At 49.6% G+C, this 23512-nt stretch overlaps 1 protein-coding gene across 5 annotated transcripts in view; it reads right to left on the bottom strand.

Moving 5' to 3' along the window:
• Nucleotides 1-18952, bottom strand: part of ELMO2 (engulfment and cell motility 2) — a 38347-nt gene extending 19395 nt beyond the window's left edge. The window contains exons 1-8 of one of the 5 annotated variants that reach the window (XM_059898750.1): nt 18871-18952; nt 8800-9029; nt 7553-7676; nt 7185-7225; nt 6647-6719; nt 6223-6273; nt 2644-2825; nt 980-1079 (exon numbers count right to left, since the gene is read on the bottom strand). In XM_059898750.1, coding sequence (XP_059754733.1) covers nt 980-1079; nt 2644-2825; nt 6223-6273; nt 6647-6719; nt 7185-7225; nt 7553-7630 — 525 coding nt within the window. In that variant the 5' untranslated portion in view covers nt 7631-7676; nt 8800-9029; nt 18871-18952. The other 4 variants (XM_059898751.1, XM_059898752.1, XM_059898749.1 and 1 more) reach the window with 4 other exon arrangements.
• Between the last annotated feature and the right edge of the window lie 4560 nt (nt 18953-23512).

The raw sequence follows: 23512 nt of genomic DNA, 5'->3' as shown, positions 1-23512 counted from the left end.
GACAGTTGTCCCCAGGTGGACGATGGTATCTGCTATGTTGGCCAATGTGCCAGGGAGTCCCTAGGCATGGATAACTCAATTTCAAATTACAGCATCCACTCAACTATGTTTCCTTAAACCTAAGGGCTTAATCTTTTGTTTTCAAAATAAGGGTTCAGGCATGAAAAGGCTGAGTGTAAAAAGCAGAGGGTTTTACTGATGCTGGGATCTCATTTGCTCTCCATGTACTGTACTCCGGACATACATTTTGTCCCTATACACACGCAGAACAGCAGACTCGGGGACACAGGACCTCAAAGTCTTATAATCTAATCCCTTTTCTCAATCCCCATTATAACATCTTTGACACATGGTCATTTCACTTGTGCCTAAGTATCTCCAGCATCGGGAAGTTCTCAATGTCCCAAGCCAATGACAGGTGTAATTCTAGGTCAGCAGATATAGCATTCATTGGTTTTAGTTCAGTTTTCTGAGGTGACACTGCCCCTTTTTCTAGAAGAAAGGAGGATAAAACTAGAAGTATCTTCTCCCCCGCACTGAGTTCATCTGACAATCAAACAGGCTACCTTGCAGATTTGTAAACAGAAGGCAGATTAATAAACAGAAGGCAAATGAAATGAATTTTTTTTTTTTTTATCCAAAGAGGAGGCAGGGCTCAGGAAGCAGGTCAGAAGACTTAGGGATGGTACTGGCTGGCTGGCTGGCTGGTTGCACGCTATCCCGAGTCTCACTGACAATCCAATTCCACTTTGGCCATAATCAGTTCCGGGAGCCCAGTTCCATCTTCTCAGTGCAGGCCCTGCGAGTGTAACAAAGTACATCTTCCAGGAGCCACAGGAAGGCCGGAGCCTGAGGATGAAAAACCTGGCCTCGGGGATAGAACCCGACCCTCGCTGGAGCAGCTGTGTTGCCCGCACCTCCCCTCAAGCCTAGAGAACTGGCGACGGAGGGAGGAAAGACGGAATGCTGGAGGCCTCACCTGCTTAATGAAGGTGATTGAAACCATATCCCAGGAGACAATGCCATGGTCCATGAGCTCTAAGAAGGCAGTCAGGGTGAATGCCAGCATCTCACTGTAGCTGAGACATGTGCAAAACACACACAAAACAATACAAAGATTCAGAACTGGGGAACACAGGTGTGAAGACAGCCACAACAGGGACGGATTTCAATGTAAGCACCACCTGAGAAATCAGCGAACGCCACTGTGAGCCAGCACCTAGCACACACCTAAGCTAGGTGTGGAGCAGATTCTTCCCTTCGATCACCGAAGGAAAGGCTTCTGGGTTTGGCCTTGTCAAACCCCAGCACTTGGTGGGGTACCCGAGGGAGCTTACGTCCCAGGTTCACTTTTAGGCTGGGAGGTGGCAGAGCACAGGAGAAAGAGGATGAACTCTGGCCATGGGTTCAACTCTGGTTCAACTACTTACTAACTGTGCAAATTTTATCTGTTCAAACTTCTATTTCTTTCTCTGTGAAACTGAGTTCCTCTCACAGCGTTAACCTCACAGCGCTGCGGTGAGGGCAGGGTGACAGTGCATGCGAAACCCTACCACAGAGCTGACACAGAATGAGGACTGAAATGTTTTCTCCCCTCCGTCTCTGCTCTGTATACACGTCAACCTTTATACATCTGTACAGTGCTCTATAATTTACAAACTATATTTCCATTTGCAAAGCATGTTCTGACCCATTCTCATCCACAGTACTGCTCATGACGATATGGCAAGGGAGGTATCCCCTCCATTTTAAAGAGGAGGAGATGAAGGCCAGCCCAACTCTGCACTCTCGGGAGACCACGGAACGTCCAGGTCAGTGCTGATGGCAGCCAAAGGCTTCGAGATTTCCGTGCAGCTGGAGAATCCAAGACTTAAAACAAATACCCAAGACTAGCTGCTCAGTTTGGCTAAGAATTTCAGTAGCTGATCCATCAACTCAAAGGTTTCTGACTCCCTCTCTGCCAGCTTAGGTTCTGTGGGCTTAGAAGACAAACTAAACACCTGTTTACTCACTGCTGATAATGGCATGGCAGTTTCCCGCCACGTTCACCTTGACACTGGAGTACCACAAAGCCACTTGCGGTGCATCGCAAAGTTCTGGACGCCCCCCTGCCCCCGTGAAAATGGGTGACAGGGAGACAGCGGATGGGTGGGGAGACGCTCTGGTAAACATAGAGGAGGGCCTGTGCGTGTCTCTGTATAAGGAGCCTGTGTGTGGAGTGGGGAGGTGACTGGAGAGGGAGGGACGCAGGGGTGTGGTTAAGAACAGACACACAGACACCTGTTCTACTTGCTAATGGACAGTCTGCTCACTAACTTCCATCAGGCCAGTCATCGTCCGGAAATGATTTCAGCCGTGAGCTGACCTCTCTCTTCTCCACTTCTAGAGCCCCGACGTTCACGTCACTCAGCATAGTACTGTTCTGTACCGTCGCTGAATTTGTGAGAGCCCAACTAGACTACAAGATTCAGGACCACAATAGTGAATTACACCCCTCTGTGTGGACCCTGGTGCTGGGCACACTGCTCTGTATGCAGAAGGAGCTCAATAAGCTCATTTGACTCCACGGAAATGAGCACAGGATGACCTGCGGAGTGCCGTAAATCTCTGAGAGCTCCCAAACGAGACCTCAGCAACACTCACTGGGATAAGAGCTTGGTTCCGCTTTCCACAAGCCGCGTCAGCACAACAATGCCATCCATGTTGATGAACTCGGTGGCGAAGGTCACGTCCGCAGAGAGCTTGGCCAGCTCCTTCATGGCGTCCAGCCGGGTCTCCATGTTGGATGACTGGGTCCTCTCCATCAGCTGGCGTGCAGCCCGGGACTGTGGGACCAGGGACAAGACACATGCCATCTGCTCCCTGTGGCAGGTTACTGCTCTGTGAATAGCTCACAGGGGCCCTTCTGTGGACTCCCAAGCCCGAGACAGAAGTAGCTTTTCACACTGCTTCAGATTTGCTAAATAAATGTTTATTGGATCAATCAGGGAATCACCAGTATGACAAGACCGGTCTGCAGTTATGTGTATCCTTTCTGTACCACTCTGGTCTATGGAATAAAAAAATTCCCACCGAGGGAATACAAGGGAGATCTGGGAGATGACAATCCGCTAACTATGGCAGTCACAAAGAAACAGATATTGGTTCAATATCAGAGAGTTTTTCTTTCTTTTTTTTTTTAATTGAAGTATAGTTGATTTACAATGTTTTGTTAGTTTCTGGTGTACAGCAGTGTTATACACATATATGCGTGTGTGTGTGTATATGTATATTTTCTTTTTCATATTCTTTTCCATCACGGTTTATTACAGGATTATTGAATATAGTTTCCTGTGCTATAAAGTAGGACCTTGTTGTTTGCCTATTTTATATATGGTAGTTTGTATCTGCTAATCCCACACTCCTAATTTATCCCTCCCCCACCCCCTTTTCCCTTTGGTAACCATAAGAGTTTTCTATTGATATTAACTAAAGCCGTCAGACAGTGGAAGAGGTTGTCTCTTGAATACTGGGCTCTCGGTCACTGGAAGCAATCAAGGAAAACAGGACAGGCACCTGTCCAAAGTGCTATGGAAGGGGTTCCTACAGTGGGTGGAGAATGAAATCTGATGACCTCTAAGGACCCTTTCAATCTGAAACTGTGATAAGCCTGATACGTTTTTTTCACTTTCCCTCAGAGTCCTTATCATTGTTCTCAAAGTGCTAGCCCTGGGGAAACTAAGAATACCAAGGGGCTGGAAGCAGCTAATTTCAAAACGGCTTTTTGAAAATGACGGCTGGTGACAGAGCCGCCCCCGAGCACGTGAACCTTTCCCACGGGAGCACCTGCATCCTTCCTGCGACTGCGGCTGCCGCCCCGCCTCTCATGTTCACTGGTCTTTCCTGTTGCTGAACTTACTCACTCTATAGTCCGTGCCTCACAGCTTACCGTTCCATCACTCTCTATCTCTTGTGTGTTACTTTAATATTCTCAGTTGGAATGGAAGAATCTGGAGAGCACAAGCGCCCCGGGGGTCTTCGTTTTTCTTCCAGTGCTAAGCAAGCGACGGAGCCCAGGAACTGCTGCTGCAGAGGAGTCGGGCCTACCCACGTCTCTCCCCTTTAACGGCACGCTGCTCGCGAGGACACAGAAACCCTCCCTCACCTCCACGGGGAGGGACGTGTGCACCGCGAGAAAAGGTCACAGGATGGAACGATTTGAAGAGCATTGGTCTGCATCACACTGAGAGCCTTCCAACTCCAAATGTCACTTCTCCTCCCGAGACAGCATTTCCGGGCCACCTCCTGCGCCTCCTGCTTCTGGGAAAGTCAGCTACGCTGCGCGAGAGGCCTGTAAAATGCTTCAGCACTTCTGTAAAAGCGCGCAGCTCCCAGGCCGTCACGTTAAATTAGCCGAGCTTGGGGAGGAGAAATGAAGTCCTCAGGACGAGAAGAGTTGAGGAGGAGAGCAGGGGCAGGCAGTGCCAAGAACACTGGCCTGAGGTCGCCCAGACCTGGGCTTGAGAGGCAGCTGCGCCGCGTTTTGAGCTGTCGACAACTGGCAGGTTATTTAGTCTCTCTGAGTCTCAGTTTCCTGGTATGAAAAATGGGGCTATCAAGAGTACTCATCTCATGGGGTTTGTTGAGATTAAGTGATACCATATATGTAAAGTATTCTGCAAAATCCAGGCGTTCAGCCAATGTAGCTGCTATTACTCCACACCTCCCTTCCTTTCAGATGGACCAGCCTCTCACCTCACCAAGAGAACAGGGGCCAGCACGCCCTCCATTTTCCGGCAGCCCTTCTACAAACCTACCTACGCTACCCCCGTATCACTGGTCCTGCTCCAGGCCAAGCAGTCAGGGCAAATCCCTCCCCTGGGCTGTGGGCACCCCCTGTCCTGTGGGCAGCAAGGTCCTGCCCCCGTCACTCACCCCCTCTTTCCTGCACTGGCAACCTTCCTCTCTTCCATCTTAATGTATTTTCAAGGACACAAAAAACTGCAACAGAAGTTAACAACCGTGAAGGGTCAGAGAAGGTGGACAGCTGGGTAGGTGAGGGACAGGAGTGGGAGGAAGACCTTTCACTGTATCTTTGCCAAACTCTTGTGATTTTAACACACGTGAATGTTCCACCTCTTTTTAAAAGGTGTATCTTTTCAACTCCGTATCCCCGAGCTAGTACCTTCTCTATCTACTTCCTTTTAAACCAAGCTTCCCGATAACGTGGCGAACACAAGGTCCTCACTTTGTCACCTCTTAAACTCAACCCACTGCGATCTGGCTGCCACCCAGCTGCCCCAGCCACCGGCTGACCTCCCAGATCAACGGACCGCTCTTCTGTTCTCAGTTTACCTTCTCTCTGCTCACTGCAGACCAACCCGTCCTCCATCCGGACACTCCCCCTGCCCTCAGCTCCTAAGCCATTTCTAGCGCCTGTTTTCTTTCTTCCTTTGTGGGTGCCTCCTTAGTCACCCAGAAGGGCTGCTCTTGCAGGAATCAGGGGGCCAGCTTGCATTCTCTCACTGCTTCCACAGCCAGTGTATCGCCTTCTTCGCCAAGTTCACCTGCAAATACTTTTCCTGCCCATCGTTTCATCTCCACGGCCACTGCCTTCACGGGCTGTTGACACTGCTCATCAGCTTCTTGAAGATTCCTCCTACCATCAACCTTCCTTTTTCAAGCCCGTCTTCCACACTGTCACTAAAGTGATCTTCATAAAATATAAACCTAAGTATAATATAGCTTCCTGCTTAAAACCGTTCAACGTCCCCACAATAATGATCTTTCCCTTCTGGATAAAGTCCGACCCATAAGCAGGCCGCCCAAGAACCTTCCACTGGCTTCTGGCTGATGGCTACAGGCCCTCGGCCACCCATCACTCCCGCCTTCCCTAAACAAAGCACATCTCTCTGCTTGGAATACGTTTCCTTTTCTTCTTTCTTCAGCTGCTTCTTGCTTATCCTTCAACATCTGAGCCAAATGTCCCCCTTCTCTGGAAGGGCTTTCTGGGAATCCTCAGTCTGAGTTAGGTGGACCCTTTTCTGAGTTCCCTAAGCAACCTTCTTTCAGGACCCTTGAGAGAGGCCTTATATTTGTTTGTTTATTCCCAACCAGGCTGTGAGAGCAAAGACTGACTTTTTAACCTCCAAGTCTTAGTTTCTAGAACAGAGTCTGGTCCATGGTAAGTGCTCACAGACGCTTGTCAAATAAAGGAATTCCTAAGGAAAGCCGAATACCTACCGGGGAGATAGCCAGCTGTAAGATTGTCCCATTCTTAATGTCACTGCGAGTCTGGGTAGCAAAGAGAAAAAAAGAGTAGCTAAGATAAAATATTAAAATTGTGCAAGCAAGTTGAATCAACAAGAACTTTCTGTCATTTTTAAAGTAGTTGTAACTGAGACTCTTCAGTCAGGGCCTCTTCTCCTGCTTGTTTCTTGGCAAAGAATTTCTAAGATCCTTTTCAAGCGCCTCTCAGGAAGCAGAAGCCACATTTTTCCAGCCACCAGAGGAGGACAAGGGCTGATGCTCCCTGATCTGCCCAGGAAGCAGCTCTTGACCCAGGAAGTGGAAGCTCCTGGATGTAATGAGGGCAAACAGCGCCGGCCCCTGGGGTGGTTCACTCCAGAGCAAGGCCTGTGTTGGTTTGGCTTCTCCCTGTACTAACCTGTTCGGTGATGTAGAGCTGGGGACCGTCTGCATAACGGAGGGTGTAATACTCCGGGTTTGGCAGTGACCACCTATGTAAGAGAAAAACAGTACAGCCTGTGTGGCCATGCCTGGGGGCCTGTCTAGAAGCTGCAAATAAATCATTTTCAATAGAGTTGATTGAGGGATTGGGCGGTCTGTTTGATGTGCAGGGGAGAAAAAAACTAAAGCTTTGGGCTGAGATGCTGAACAGTAACCTCCTAAGCCTCTGTAAAGGCTGGTACCACAAAAGGTGGCACATGTAATGCAGCGCAGGTCTCAGATCCCACCAGGACCTCAGGTGGGGCATTCCTGGGCTTAAAGGAAAAACTAAAGATTGACAGGTCTTAGGGACATCCCCACCAGCTATACTTTCTTTGTAAGACAACGATCCACAAAAGCCCCGGACTGGGGACCCGACTAACTGCAGATCCTCGGGCAGAATTCCTTTCAAGGTCTGGCAATGCTCCTCTGTTTTTAGCCTGTCACCATCCAAAACAGGGGCAGTTTCAACTTACCCATCACAAACTTCCTTGATGATGGACGCCAGGGGCCGTTTCTGAGAGAGAGAGAGAAAGAGAGAGAGAGAGAGAGAGAGATCCTTCACCAGGAGCCACATCCTGCTAGTGCCAAGGTCCTGATGAGAGGGTCTACCAGGCAGGGTCATCCTGGGGCCTGAGCACGGACTTCTTCTCTGAGAGCTTTTCTTGAAGAGGAGGCCTCTCCCAGGCCGTGGTGACCAGCCTTCCGTAGGGTGGGACAGGGCTTGGGTGTCCTGTTGCTGGTTCTTACTCCCGATGCCAGCGGTCCCCGCCCCTGAAGACATCCCCGCCACGCACCCCCTGGACCCTTCTCCTTGCATCGCTGCTGCTCACTTCCAGCTTACCTGGTCAATTTCGAGGAGCTGAGCATTAGCACCTGGCCACTCGATGGCCACTTTGACGATGTCTGATGGTGGTGGCATCGTTCCCAATGGGCCCTGCTTCTCCAAGACACACAGACACAGCTGCCTGGGGAAAAGAATCAGAAAAAAGGAAGAAGTCAGAGTTTGCCTTCATTTTTCACTCTTGTTATATATTTTGGAAAATCAGAAGACAGAGAGTGTCCAAAGAAACATATAGAACTCCTTGGTTTGAATTCTTCTAGATCATGCCACAACCTTTCCTTGGACATTTTGGCTCTTTAGATTAAATCAGCAAGTAGAAAAGGGACAAACCTATCTATCAACTGCAGATAAGCCAGCCGCAAGATCTGCCAATGTGACACTTCAGGTGAAGGGCCAGGAGGACCCCAGAGCAGAGGAGAATATTTACTGCAAAGTCCTGTCCTGGGACCTTGAGAGGGAGAAGCTTATGCCCTGAGAGTGATAAGAACAGACACAGCCTTTTCTTGGCTGAGCAGTTAGCTGAAGGAGCCAGACTGCTCTGCTCTGTAGTCATCCCAGGAAGATTCCAGAGTCAGCAGGGCCTGGCCACATGCTCTGTTGCTTCCTCCCTACTTATTGCTGCCACTCCTCCCCCCTCAACGGGACACAACGCAGAGCCTCCACCGTGTGGGATGACACAGACTTCAGAAAATGGAGGAGAGAAGCGGGACAGGAAATGCTATTTTAGTCCCAATTGCCAAAGGCAAGGGCTGCTGAGAGCACAAGTAAAGGGAGGTGAGGACACCCTCACACAAAGGCCCAACTATCGGAGGACAAGCTTCAGAAGTACTTCTGACCCACTGCTCTCCAAAATAAAGGAAAATAAATCATTTTGAACAAGTCTGGAAGATGGGCCCACGTGACTGGTATCCTAGGCAACTCTGCGAGCTTAGTGGTGTTCCAGGCAGTAGCTAAAGCATTCTCTCTCCAAGGTCTGATGAGGGGAAGTCACCCCGCTGATGGATTATTTCAATGTGTGTTTACACTCCATGCCTGCAGCTTCAGGAGAGGCCTCTCTCTTCACGAAAGAGGCCTTTCTCCTGCACCCCCAGGTTTAGCCACTTGCCCACAATCCACGCCTCACTGATGGAGACCACCCGCCTCTCCTGGAACATGCGGCATAGCTGTGCTGAGCTGGTATTCGTGGAGGCCATCAATTTTTCAGCCCAAACACAGCTGTTATTTCTCACAGCCTTGTAAGTACTAACCTCTTTGGTGACAGGGGTACAAGTCCCTTCCCCTACAAACCCACAGGTCTCAGAAAGAGGGAAGCTTTCCTGGCCATTTCCTGATCAGGATGGGGTGCTTCAGAAGTCGACTGTCAAAAATACCAGCACTTCCAGAACATGGCAGCACAGAAGAGATGGTTTTCAACGTGCCATCACTTATTCTGTTGAGTCCTCCCAGCAGCCTTATGAAGTAGGCAGAACAGGATAACCTCCATTTGAAGACAACAAAACTGAAACTCAGTGTGGTTAAGGTGCCCAATTCACCCAGCTTATAAGCAGTGAAGGTGACAGAACATGGAGTTGACTTTGGCCAGTGCTACCCACCCCCAACCCACCCCCACCCCCGGCTGAGCTAGCCTGAATTTCTGCTCACTGCAACTAAATCAAGCCTAAAGGTGAAGTGGGCCGGTCTCATGGTCCTGAGAGCTTCCACAACTTCTGCAGCTCCAGGTAGAATTTCTCACATGTAATTTTTATGTGCCTAGACACACAACAAACCTCTGAAAAGAAATGGGCCCATCAGAAGAAGTCCTGGTTGAGATGCTCTGCTCCAGTGACACAGCAAAGCAGGGGTGGTACCATGAATCTCGGATGCCTAGGGCAGGAGTCCTTATCCTTATCTAAATCTGCCATAATTAGGAGGTATGACTGTACAGTTGTGAGATCATTTTTTTTGACTGAGATACAATCTACAAATAATAAAATGCAGAGCTTATGTGTATATATGTGTGTGTGTATATATATATAAATATATATACAAAATAGAAATACACATACCATCCTGTAACCACCACCCAAAACAAGATACTGAACATTTTCACAACCCCCAGAATTCCCTCCTACCTCCTTCCAGTCAAGCTCCCACCTGCCAGCCCTCCAAGAGGCAACTTGTTTCTGATTTCCAACACCATGGATTTGTTCTGCCTGCTTTTGTACTTCATATATGTGGAAATGCACAAAATGGCCTGTAAGACCATTTGTTATTTAGTTTAGTTTCTTCTTCTTTTTAAAATAAGCAGCGTAGGTGCAAGAGGAAGAGCACTGGGCTGGGATGATTTTCCCTGCTGAAGCATCTGGATTCAGAGCCAGAGGACTCAGGACCTAGTCACAGCTCCATCACTGAGTGTCTGGGTGATGTACACATGTCCCTCTCCAAAAGAAGTTACACCCTTATTTCAATGGTGCTGCTAAGAAACAAATCATATTTTTTGGAACTCCTTTCTGTTTGTTTTTGTTTGTTTGTTTCTGTTTTCTTCTGTGCGTGGCATGTGGCATCTTAGTTCCCTGACCAGGGATTGAACCCGCGCCCCCTGCATTGGAAGAGCAGAGTCTTAACCACAGGACTGCCAGGGAAGTCCCTGGAACTCCTTTCTGGATACTGTCTTCGGAGATAAACAAAGCTAAAGTTCATTATTTTACAGTTCCACTTTACTGTGACACCACATGGCATTTCCTAGGTTGATTATCTCTCTTTTTTTAAATATTTATTTATTTTCCTTATTTTTTTTGGCTGTATCAGGTCTTAGTTGCAGCACACAGGATCTTTTCGTTAGGGTGCACAGTCTGCTCGGGTTTCTCTCCAGTTGTGGCGCACGGGCTCCAGGGCGTGTGGGCTCTGCAGTTTGCGGCATGCGGGCTCTGTCGTTGAGGCACATGAGCTCAGTAGTTGTGGCGCACAGGCTTAGTTGCCCCACAGCATGTGGGATCTTAGTTCCCCAACCAGGGATCGAACCCACGTCCCCTGCATTGGAAGGCAGATTCTTTACCACTGGATGACCAGGGAAGTCCCTATCTCTTTCTTTATTAAAGTCAGCCCTGAGTGATTCTTGTATGTTCCAAAAATTCATATCCATTTTAAAGCACGGGGATTTGCAACCACCAGGACTATTCCAGAGATACCATAAGCCCCCATTCTCAGCGACTTTGCCCTTTCCCAATATGCCCAGGCAGCCCATGTGTCCTGGCACTCTCCCCACCCATGCCACAGCCAACAGGACTGAGGTGAACACTCAACCTTAGCTGGACTAATCCAATTCTCTCTCTTGGGCTTAAAGACACAGACTAAAGGAGATGGATGCCAATGGGCCTTGGAGCAGAAAGGTCACAGTCAGCCTCAGAGGAGGTACCGCGGCAGGCCAAAGATACCAAGAAGCAAAAACCAAGAGCCTTGCAGAGGAAGCTATTCAGCAAGAAGAATCCAGAAATGTGTGGATGAGTGGAGGCCAGAAACCAGAAACCACAAAGTCCCAGAAAGAGACGAAAAAAGCCTGTGTCTGAAGACTTTCCAGACTCCATGGCTACACCTCCTACAACTGGGGTACCTGAAGCTCCCCTGTTTCCTGCCAGTAAAACTCCTTTCAATTAAACTAGCTTGCGTTTCTACTCATTGCAACTAAAAAGCCTAAGCCGAAGGGTGACCACCCAGCTTTGAAGGAGCTCTAAACGGAGGAGTGAAGAGACAGCAGCCTAACAGGCACAAGATGATGGCACTGAGCAGGCCCTTGATTAACACTGGCTGAAATAATGAAGAGCAAAACCCACTTAGGTAAGTCTGGTTTGTTTAAAACAGTTCAGTTTTGTGGTGACTTTACGGCAAGTCATCCTGTATGTAACAGTAACGTGCAGACAGCCTCTTTACATTTGATCACACGTCTGTAGCATTATTACCGCTGATGCTCACCCGAACCCTGGAAGTCATCCCATTGTAGATGAGGCAACTGAAGTTCACGTGGGATGAGAAACGTATCTTCCACATGCCTCCTTCCCACCTCTTCCCCACAAAAAAAGAAAGAAAGAAATCACATCAGAACTGGGTCTCAGGACTGGGTGTTAGGACTTCAAAGTTGGCTCTCTTCCCTCTACATAATACTTCCTTTGCTGAGGATGAAGACATTAGCTAACATTTACACAGTGCTAGGACACTGTTCTAAGGGCTTTACACATATTAATTCATTTAATCCACACAGCAGCCCTGTGTGATGTATCATCCCGGTTTTATAGACAAGAAACAGAGGGACTTCCCTGGTGGCGCAGTGGTTAAGAATCCGCCTGCCAATGCAGGGTACATGGGTTCGAGCCCTGGTCCGCGAAGATCCCACATGCCGCGGAGCAACTAAGTCCGTGCGCCACAACTACTGAGCCTGCACTCTAGAGCCCGCGTGCCACAACTACTAAGCCTGCGAGCCACGACTACTGAGCCTGCGCCCTAGAGCCTGCGAGCCGCAACTACTAAGCCCGCGAGCCACAACTACTGAAGCCCGTGTGCCTAGAGCCTGTGCTCTGCAATGTGAAGCCACCGCAATGAGAAGCCCGCGCACCGCAACAAAGAGTAGCCCCCGCTCGCCGCAACTAGAGAAAGCCCGCGTGCAGCAACGAAGACCCAATGCAGCCAAAAATAAATAAGTAAATAAGTAAATAAGTGAATAAATAAAATTTTAAAAAGAAATAGAGGCGCAGAAAAATTAAGTACTGTGCTCAGTGTCACACAGCTAGGAAGCGGCACGGCCGGAATCTGACCCCAGCCAGTCTGGCTGTTTGAAAGCCACGTAGAAGCAGGTGGCACCGTTCCCACAGCAGGCGCTCAGCGGAGGATCTGGGTTCGCTGGACCTGAAGATGAAGCACACCGGGGCTCAGAGACCAACAACAAGAGCTCACCATTGTGACAGATAACGGAGCCCACTGTCTAAAGAAGGTGACCCCCACTCCCCTGTGTGGCGCTCAGCCCTTCACAGTCTAGCCAGACCTTCGTGGACTATTTGCTATTTCTACGAGGCAGGCCATGTTCCTCCTCCTCCTCTGTATCTTTGCATTTTTTCCCTTCCTTCGACTGTGAGGAGAGCTCATATTCAAGCTTCAGAACCCCGCTCAGATGTCACTTCCTCTCTGTACTGGTCTTAGTTCCCCACCCCACCCCCGCTTCTCTAGCAAAGTGAAACAGGACGGACCCGAGTTCTCGTGGCATTCTGTCCACAGCTCTGTGACGGCTCCTGTCCCACCCCATTATAGTTTTATATTCCCACAGCTCTCTCCTCCCCCGGGGCAAGGCCAACCCTGCAGCTTCATTGGCTGGCACAGCGCCTGGCACACAGTTACGGTTCCATGAGCATCTGCTCAAATCCAACAGCTCTGACTTCCTCAACTCCTACAAACCAGGGCCGGCTCCACACGGCAGTGCACGGGCAGGAAGCACTCTGGTTGTGTGTTCCCTCCTCGACCCACCACCTTCCAACTCCACAGCATTTTCACTGTTTTCACATCTAACATTAGGACATGTCTCACTGGAAAATCAGATTTAGCACCCTGACTCTAGTTAAAAGATGGGGGAAAACATCCCTCCGCTTTTCTCCCTATGGAAACGTCAGGAGACAGGAGACTAGAAGAATAATATTCTCCAGGTAACAGTCCCCAGATAAAGGATCTCCTCGTGGGGAGTCCTTTCAGCTCTCGTTTGCTCACTCTTTTCATTTTCACTTTAGAAAGGAAGTGGAAATTAGGTCGAAGCAATTCAGTAACATTGCAAAATTCTCAGGGTTATAAATAGCCTCTTGCTCTACTGTTCAGCATCACTATAGAGTTCAAGAGCAAACAGCCAGGATGAGGGAGCGGTAGTTCCACATCCAGGCCCAGAAGGCAAAGAAGTAATCAACCCCTTCTGATTAAACGACTCTCCATCCCACCCTCCCACCCCCTTTCAAGTATTACAGATATAAAGATGATTGGGAAAGCTCTAAATGTCACCAAACAGGAGAGAGGCACACACTGATTTGGGGAAGATAATTCTACTCTAAGGCAGGAAAATGAAAGCCCAGGTTTTCAAAGGCAAAGTCGGGGAAACAAGAGAAAAACAGGACCTTCCGTGTCTCCAATGAGTGTTCTTTAAGTGGCTTCTGGAAGGTGTGCTTATAAAATCAGCACAGTTACAAAAGGCCCCACAAAGCTCCATCAATCAATCACCCCTGCAGGGGCGGCTCCAGAGAGCTGGATTCTGAGAGCCCAGCAGAAAGGAAGTGAAAGACAATCCCTTCCCATTAGTAAGGAATTCAGATGGAGGAAGGCCAGAAGGTTCCAGCTCTGCACTCTCCCCCCCTCATTCCTTTAAGGATAAGGATTGACGGGTGCTTTTGTTCTGCTCTTTTGCTTTTGATTCGGTGGGGGAGGCATGGGTGAGTTTGGTTTATGTTTCCTGCAAGAGAAAGCACCGCTCCAGGAAGGCAACCAGAGGTCACACCCTCTTTCTAATCAAGAGCACAATCTCAACAGAGGCTTCTCCCTCTGAAATCTTGTGCAGTGAGAAGTGACTTAACTTCCCTTAGTTCGGACCCCTGAATGCGGGTGAGACTCAGGTACAGGGAGGGAAACTGGGTTCGAAGATTCAGGTCCTGACATTTACTGCTAGAAACGCCGAGAAGGACCATCATACCAATGGCAGCTGAGATTTCTCCCTTCTGTTGAAATTTGTTGGACACAAGACTCACCCAAACACGTAGTTAAAAGCCACGAACTTAAGAGCCACAAGTGCAGTGAGGAAGGGCGTGGGAACAGGGTAACTGTTTGGGCTTCTTCTCACGTAACACCTACCCTAAGAAGCACGCAGCTCTCCTCTTCGGCTTAGAAACCTTCTGCAAGGTCCCTATCCTTAGAGAACTGAGCTTAGACTCCGCAGGAGAGCACACAGCTCCTTCCAGTCGCACCATGGCCGTCAGACCGCCCTTGTAGACACTCCGAATGTCACAGCAGACCACCCTGTTCCCCCAAACACCAGGCTCTTCTAAGTCTTACTCGGGCCTCTGCCATTAGTCCCTCCACCTGGTGCAGCTGCCAAACTTCTACTCAAGCTTCAAGGCCCAGCTCAGACAGTCACTCTTCTGTGTGGCCTTCCTGGTCCTCTCCCCTCACACAAAATGAACTGCGCCCTCATCTGCCCTCCCGTCTTTTACACACACTGTCACAATCCCACTGATTCATAACTCTCTATGTGCAGCCTTTTCTCGTGCTATTCAGAGTGTGATCTGCACTCCAGCACCACCGATGTTGCCTGGGAGCCTGTAACACAGAATCACCCACTCCAGCCCAGACCCCCTGAATCAGAACCTGCCTTCAAACAAGATCCCCAGGTGCAGATTCTACACCAGTGGGTCTCAGCTCTGGCTGTGCCTCATCCGTGCCCACCCCAGGTCACTGCAAACCACCCCCCTACCCCCCACCCCCAGGTGATTCTAATGGGCAGCCAGGGCTGGGAGCCACAGCTCAGGGGCTGCTAGCTGAGGGCAGGGACTCATCTAGTCCGCATCTACTCCCCTGCCCACTGTGCCTGGCACACAGCTGTGCCCACAGAATTCCACACCAAAAATACCCTCCAGGATGCCCCTAGACCTGACCGCCTCTAAGAGAGAACAAAACCTCTAATGACAGAGGACGAGCCATTGCCTAGAACTCTACAAATCCCTACAGTCATCGAGATGGACGTAGAAGGGGGTCTGTGTTTCCAGCCCACTTGCCTCAGTTTCTGGAACTGAAACAGAAACTGAAGTGGAAAACACAGATGAACCAGAAGTACTGTCTGCCTTCACGGGACCGCGGCTGCCGCGGGAAGGCAGAGCCCGTGTGGGGACGGGGTGAGCGGGGCTGAGAAGCCCTGGGTTATGACTGAAACCTCGGGCTGGGGGCCCGACTCCTTCAGTACTGACTCCAGCCACACAGCATTGTTCTCACTGCAAAATCAGGCCAAGCCTCTCATTTTACAAATAAGGGAACTGAGGTCCAGAGAAGCCGGCAGGGCCACACCAGCAGTCAGGAACCAAAGAAGGCCTCGGCCCTCCCTTCTGGGTTAGTGCTGCCCCTGCAGCACAGGAGACCTGACTGCCCAGCTCTGCCATGAGCACAAGCCTCTTCGGACCTCAGGTCCTGATATGCATGAGGAGGGCGGACGGGACCTTCGTGAGGTCTCGTCCAACCTTGACCTTCTAGCGAGGCAGAGTAACTTAACAAGGTAAAGAGCTTGTATTTGGAGTGGAACAGACCTAGGTTTGGATCCCAGTTCTAAGAATTTCCTTATCTGTTAAATGGGGATTCGAATCAACCCTACTCTATAAAGTTGCTGTGAACATGGGGTGGGATAACATACGTAAATCATTTAAGCATAATACCTGACACAGAGTAAGCAGAATTCCAACAGTGTGAACTTGAAGAAGCTGCAAAAGCAATGTAACCATGTTTCCCTGGCATAAAAAAGTCCTACCTGCCAGGCTTTAGTATACTGATGACAGAATGAGAGAACACATGTGAAGGCAATCGGGGAGGAAAATCAATATAAAATTATTATTTTTATTATTATTATTATTTTTCTCCTAGCAGAAGAACCTTGGAGAGCTTCATAGTCAGTTTCAGAGCAGTGGCCTACACAATGCCTGGCACATAACAGGTGCTCAACAAATCTCTTCTAGTGACTCAATTAAAACCAGTATGTCTAATGGGTTTACAAACTCTGGCTGCTTAAGCAGCCAGACAGGTAAGTAAATATGCCAAGCAGCATCTATGTGGGAACTGTAGCAAACTACGAAGTACCCCCCACCCCTGCAGAGGAATCCAAATCCACACTTGGAAACACATTACCCAGCGTGGCCTAGACAGCCACTGCTGCCTCTGCACACCACTGTTTCCGGTTCTTCATTACACCGCCCGGTGTTCTGCACCTTATCTAATCATTTTGTGGTCCGGTCTTGTCTTTCCAAGTACCCAGTAGGAATCCTGAAGATGAGGGCTGTGATCTATACTCCCCAGTCACCCTAAATGGCCTAGAACAGTGCTGGCCTCACGGTAGTGGGGACCTCAACTCAGTGAGCAACTGTTGAACTGAACAGCCGGACTGTTAACTCAGGCCCTGTACAAGATGCTGCGGTCTGGGTACATTTTTCTACCCAGGTCCTGGGACCAGGCTGAGTTGGTGCTGACTGTGCTGAGCTCCGGTGACTGGATCAAGAAGCACTGGCCTTGCAGGGTTTTTCTTCAACTGCATCAAATCCATTTCTTCCTGAGCCACCTAGGCAGGTGGTACTGATGCACCCAGACACACTGTCTCTGCATGGATGAAACCGAATATGCATATACCCACAGGTGCCATTGTTTTCTAGAAGTTTAGCCGCCACTTCCTGCACCCCCAAACTCCCCTGGCACTTCCTCGAGGCAGCATAGGGTACAGAAGGACCAAACTCCAGATGAACAGATGGAGGTCCTGGTCCTCATCTTGCCTCCTCCACTCACAAACTTTAGGATGATTGCTGGCAGGCAACATAACTTCTAGGAGCTTCATTATGTTTATTAGTAAAATGCAGACAACAATAATTATCTCAAAAGGTTAAAGGCAATTAAATGCCACAGGTATGTAAAGCTCCTAGCACTGCTCACCCCTACGTGTGGCTACTGAGCACTTGTAATGTGTTTACCATGAGCTGAGATGGGCTCTAAGTGTAAAACACAGGCCAGATTTCAAAGGCTTAGTACACACACAGAAATGTGAAATATTAATAATGTTCTTAACATTGAGTATATGTCAAAATAATATCATTCTGGAATCTATTAGGTTAAGTAAAATATATTACAAAAAGTAATGTCGCTTGTTTCTTTTTGCTTTTTTAATGTGGCTACTAAAAATTTTGTAACTACGTATATTGCATTATCTTTCCATTGGACAGCATTATTCTAGCACAGAGCCTGGCACAGTTTTTGTGTAGGACATCAGACACGACTCACACCTTGTTCCTCCTGCCAGAGCCAAGTCCTCCATTCATTTAGTACATATTTACAGTGCCTGGCTCTGGGCAAGATGCTGGAGATACAAGGAGCAAAAGCAGACACTATCTTTTTCCTTGTGGACCTTATTATCTGGTGGGAACAGACAGACATGAATATTTTCATAAATAAATGTAAAACTGCAGCTCTTCAAGTGTTGTGAAGGAGAAGTACAGAGGGTGATGAAAGTGGGGAATTCACTTGGTGGGGGAATCGAGGACCAGGGACTCCCCCAGGGGAAGTGATACTTGAGTGGAGATTTGAAAGATAAAGAGGAGTTGACTGGAATAAGCCAGGCGGGGAAGGTAAGCCCAGGGAGCAGGAAGGCTAAGGGTGAAGACCCTGAGTTGGGCCAGGGCTTGGTATGTAGAAGGAACACGAAAAGGCCAGTGTGACAAGAGAATTGGGCAAGAGGGGTTAGTAGACTGAGACTAGGGAGGAGAGGTCGGTGGGATTCCATCTCCAGGGCCTGGGTGAGGATGGGGCTAGCCCTGCAGGAGGTGGAAGCCAGCCAGTTACAAGCAGCCGCGCGTCCGGATCCGATCTGTATTTTGAAAAGATCCCTCTGACCACGGTGCGAGGCCCGCTGGGGAGCGGCGCAAGTGCGTGTGTGCAGATCGGTTATGGACACTGCATCAATCCAGATAACAGGCGAGAGAGGCCTGAACTGAGGGGGAAGCGGCGGAGATGCAAGTAGACGGTGTGGGGGGTAAATGAGCCGGCCGGATCGACGGGGCGGGGTGACAAGCAGTGTGTGTGTGTGTAGGAGGGAGTGGCGATGTCAAGGGAGACTCCGAGGCTTCGGATGGGTGCCACCAGCCCCAAACACTCTTTGGGCTCCTATCGAGCCCTCTCCCATCTGGTCCCTCTCCCGTCCCCTCCCTCCCCGCACCGTCTCGTCTCGCACCCGGGTTCCATCCTCCCACCCTCCTCCTCCCCTACCCCACGACCCCTACCCGGCCCAGCCCCCGCTCCTCTAGGCCTCGTCCGCCCTCTTCCCCACCCGTCGTCGACCCTTCTGGGTCGGGGACCCAGTGACCCTCGGGCCCGGCGGACCCACTTGGGCCGCGACCCCTCAGGGGCTTGTCGAACCTGCGCGGTGCATCCCAGGCCCGCCCTCTCCAGCCCCCCAGGCCCCTGGGCAGAAGCAGGCCGCAGCCCTCCGCCTACTTCCCGGCCCGGCCTCTCCGCCCTGCGTCCCTCGGACCAGGGCCCTCCCCACGGCCTGGCGCGCCCCGACCCCCGGCGCGTCCCACACTCACCAGGGAGCCGACCTAGGCCCAGCTCCCGCGCCCAGGTCTCCCAGCCGCCGCTCCACTAGCCTCCGCCCGCCCCGCCTTCCCAGGGCCCCGCCCCACGCAGGCCGACCCGGGCTCCTACTGCTCCATTTCGCCGTCACGCTGAACTCTCCTTCTCCAATTGGGTTGGCTGCCTGTCACTCAAAAGAGGGCGGGACCAGCTGCCGGGGCTGGGAGTGAGGAGCCGCCGGTCCCCGCCCTGCTAGCGGAGGCCTCTTAAAGACACAGTCAGTCTCCCCCGCCGCGGGCTCTGGGTTTTGGAAGAATGGGATTTCTCAGCAAACGCAAGAGGCAGCATTTCTTCCCCCCGATCCCCCCCATCGCTCCCCGAAACTTTTCTTTTGGCACAGCCCGTGTTCCTTGTGATAAATCAGAGGTTTTGAAGGCTCAGATGTCCTCTGGTGGCACTCAGCCCGGTGCCCAGCAGACATGTAACGCACTCAACAGTGGGATAACTGTGGTTTGGAGAACTGAGTGGGAGGTGACAGTCGTGTCAGAGGCTTTGAGCAGCCGCGGCTGCTCACCACCGAGCCGGAGCTAATTATACCGGCACCCAGGGCTGACCGTGGGCGCGGAGCAGAGGCAGAGGGGTACAGCTCAGCTGTACTGTTGATAGGGACCCGTGGGAGGTGGTATTCGTCACTGCACCTGCAGATCGGAACAAGGCCGGGCACTGCGCCAGCGCCTCACTCGTGCCACGTCCCTTTACACTCACAGCAACTCTGATGTAGGTGTTATGTGGGTCCCCTGATCGTACAACTAGTGATGGACAGAGCAAGAGGCCAGCCCGTGCTTGTTTGATTCTAAAGTCTATGCTCTAACCATTTTGTCTCACAGATCCTTACAACCACCCCGAGGGGTGGGTATTTTGTTGTCCGTTTTATAGATGCTCAAGGGAGAGACTAAATGATGAAACTGATACTCAGCAAAGACACTACATAACGACTGCCATTTATATAGCACTTCACAGTCTGCAAAGCATCTGAAAAGCAGTTTTACATATATTGTTTCATTTGATCCTCAAAACATCTTGGAACTGAAGATGGTATTTATTAGTCCTCTTTTACTGGTGAATACAACGATGCTCACGGAGGTTGAGGCTTAGTGATAGCTAACATCACTACAGCCCTTGCAGAAGTCACCAGCAAACTTTCCATAAATATCCAGATAGTGAATGCTTTTCGCTATACAGTCTCTGTCAAACTATTCAGCTGTGCTGTTGTAGTGTGAAAGCAGCCACAGACAATGTAAACCCATGAGGGTGACTGTGTTCCAGTGCAGCTTTATTTACAAAATAAATAGGTGTTGGCCTGTGGCTGTAAGTTGCCCACCCCCAGTCTACAGTGCTTTGGTTACCAAAGCCTTTTACAGACCATTGCTTTGTGGAATCCTCACAGCAACGTTGTTATTATTCATACTCTTCTTTTTAATTATTAATGAATTATTATTGTTTTTTAAAAATAAAATTTATTTATTTATTTATTGGTTGCGATGGGTCTTCGTTGCTGCGCGCGGGCTTTCTCTAGTTGCAGGGAGCAGGGGCTACTCTTCGTTGTGGTGCACGGGCTTCTCATTGTGGTGGCTTCTCTTGTTGCGGAGCACGGGCTTCAGTAGTTGTGGCGCACAGGCTTAGCTGCTCCACGGAATGTGGGATCTTCCTGGACCAGGGCTCGAACCCGTGTCCCCTGCATTGGCAGGCGGATTCTCCACTGCGCCACCAGGGAAGCCCGAATTATTATTGTTGATGATGTTATCATCCTCATCATTTTACAAAGAAAAATCAAAGGCTTGGCAAGGTTAAGGAGTATACCTGAGGTCAACTCAGGAACTAGAACTCAGGTCCAGCTTTCCTCATTCCCAATTTCATCTTCTGACTACAAAACTGGGTTGTGAGAAGGCATGAGAGTTCCACCTTCGTCTAGCAGATCTTTTTCCTGCCCCATTGCAAGATGACAGGCCAAGTTCATTTTACCTTTCCCAGGCTCCAGGGGTAACTCCTGTAGTTCCCCTCTTCGGGAACATTCTCCCACTTCTTCCTGCCTTCCCCATTTACTGCAGCCCATAAACACATCTCCCTCCCTGAACCCCCAAGGGCTTATACCTAGCAACCTTTTATATTTTTATCACTTTTTAAAAACTTTTTATTTTACATTGGAGTATAGTTCATTAACAATGTTGTGTTAGTTTCAGGTGTACAGCAAAGTGATTCAGTTATACATATGCATGTGTCTATTCTTTTTCAAATTCTTTTCCCATTTAGGAAAAGAATAATATTATTTACATAATATTGAGCAGAGTTCCCTGTGCTATACAGTAGGTCCTTGCTGGTTATCTATTTTAAATATAGCAGTGTGTACATGTCAATCCCAAACTCTCTAACTCTCCCTCCCTCCCCTCCCCTGGTAACCATAAGTTCGTTCTCTAGTCTGTGAGTATGTTTCCCCAGCAGCCTTTTATTACTAAGAATAGAATCTGCTGGAAAATAGGCTCCACGTGGGCAATGACTTCCATGGAGTCTGCTAGCTGTCCGCCAAAACCCCTTCTCCCGGCCTTGTGATGATGATAATGTGCTAGGGGATGACAGGATCACCAAATAGAAAGTGCCAGTGTCCCTGAATAGAGCAGAACGCTACCTGCTGACCTGGAACAATTCTAGATCACTTCATACTCTCATGTGAAAGAGAAGTAATCCTTGTTCTTTAAGCCACTGATTTTTTTGTGGGGGAGGGGGTTGAGTGAAAGCTTCCTTAAATTTGGTGCCCTGGGTATCTCACTTGCTTCACCCTAGCCCTGGCCCTGCTCAGTACACATTTATCCAAGGAATAAATCATTCACTTTAGCTTTACAATACTTTGTCTCTTTCCCCGCCTGATTTGCCAGTGCAGGTTCTTTAATTGCAAGTTTCAGGAACCAACTCTGGCTAATTTTAGCAGAAAAGGAGTATACTGGCAGGCTAGTAGCTAATTCACAGAGGTGACAGGAAGCTGGAGGACTAGGCTTAGACAAGGACGGAGCCTGGAGATGCTCTGGGCGTTTAGGGAGGCAAAATGAATTAGTTCCATCCTTTTCTCCCCTTTCTTGATCAGACCTTTCTTTGATCAGAGTCAAGGTCCCTGGAGCAAGAGTCCAGTGGCTGTGCTCAGGTAACATGCCCTCCCCTTAGCTAAGGAAGGCAGGTGCCCTGACTGACAGCTCCACCAAGACTACTACACAAGACAAGAATTCCGGATCCCTCCACCTCCACTCCCAGCTGCTACCCCTGGGCAACTGAGGCCAGATGCCTTGTTTTCAGGCTGAGATCAACTAAGAGATATACCTGAAGCTGAATGTTATCATTATACGAACCCAGCACAGTGTCTGGCAGCTGGTATGGCAAAATAGGTACAATCCCTCGGCCTTGTAATTATACAGAGCCCTTTGTAACTGTTGGACTGCCCCTCGCAGGCCCCTAAGACCGAAGAAAGAGTCTGGAGACAGAGACAGAGACATCAATGGCTTATTGGGCAGGGGTCTCTTACACAAAGGGTTCCAGAGTGACACCCCACTGTGTGTGGCAGATGGTGGGCAAGACACGGCAGCACTCTCCCTTTGCAACCTGGGGGAGAAGGAGGGTACCGTTTATAGGGGGAATTGGCACATAAGTTACCAGGGACTAATTAAGCCCTATAATTAAGAGAATTGGATAGTCATGTGAGTGAAGCAGGACCTGGTTGAGCAGGGGATGTAGAGAGAGCAAGAAAACAGCCATCTTGAATGGTCTAACCATACAGTTACTTACCAGCTGTGCGTTCTTGGGTAAGTTACTAGATCTCTCTGAGGCTCAGTCTCCTCATCTGTACAATGGGGATAACAGGGCTCGAACCCATGTCCCCTGCATTGGCAGGCGGATTCTCCACTGCGCCACCAGGGAAGCCCGAATTATTATTCGAAGAGTAGCCCACTCACAGCAACTAGAGAAAGCCCACGCACAGCAGCGAAGACCCAACGCAGCCAAAAATAAATACATAAATAAATTTATAAAAAAAAAAACCTGCCAATTTTCAATGGAGCTCTAGGGTGTCCTTTTATTTATTATTATTATTTTTTTATTTCATTTTTGGCTGCGTTGGGTCTTCGTTGCAGTGTGCAGGCTTTTCTCTTATTGCAGCGAGCGGGGCCTACTCTTAGTTGCGGTGCGCAGGCTTCTCATTGCGGTGGCTTCTCTTGTTGCGGAGCACGGGCTCCAGGCGTGTGGGCTTCAGTAGTTGTGGCACACAGCCTCAGTAGTTGTGGCTCGCAGGCTCTAGAGCGCAGGCTCAGTAGTTGTGGTACACGGGCTTAGCTGCTCTGCAACATGTGGGATCTTCCCAGACCAGGGATCGAACCCGTGTCCCCTGCATTGGCAGGTGGATTCTTAACTACTGTACCACCAAGGAAGCCCCAGGGTGCCCATTTTACAGATGAGGAAGACTGAGGTTTAGAGATGCAAAGAAACTTGCCACACAGCCTGTTTGGTACCCAAGTCAGTCTGACCTCACAGTACATGACCTTCTCTTTATACTCATCACTGAAAACAATACACCTGGGCATTTCACTCTTTTTGTCAAACACTTGTTAGGCCCGGATA

The sequence above is a fragment of the Balaenoptera ricei genome, chromosome 15 (assembly GCF_028023285.1).
Source record: "Balaenoptera ricei isolate mBalRic1 chromosome 15, mBalRic1.hap2, whole genome shotgun sequence".
NCBI lineage: Eukaryota > Metazoa > Chordata > Mammalia > Artiodactyla > Balaenopteridae > Balaenoptera > Balaenoptera ricei.
Note: the sequence above shows the minus strand (reverse complement) of the source record. Positions and strands in the feature narration are given on the sequence as shown.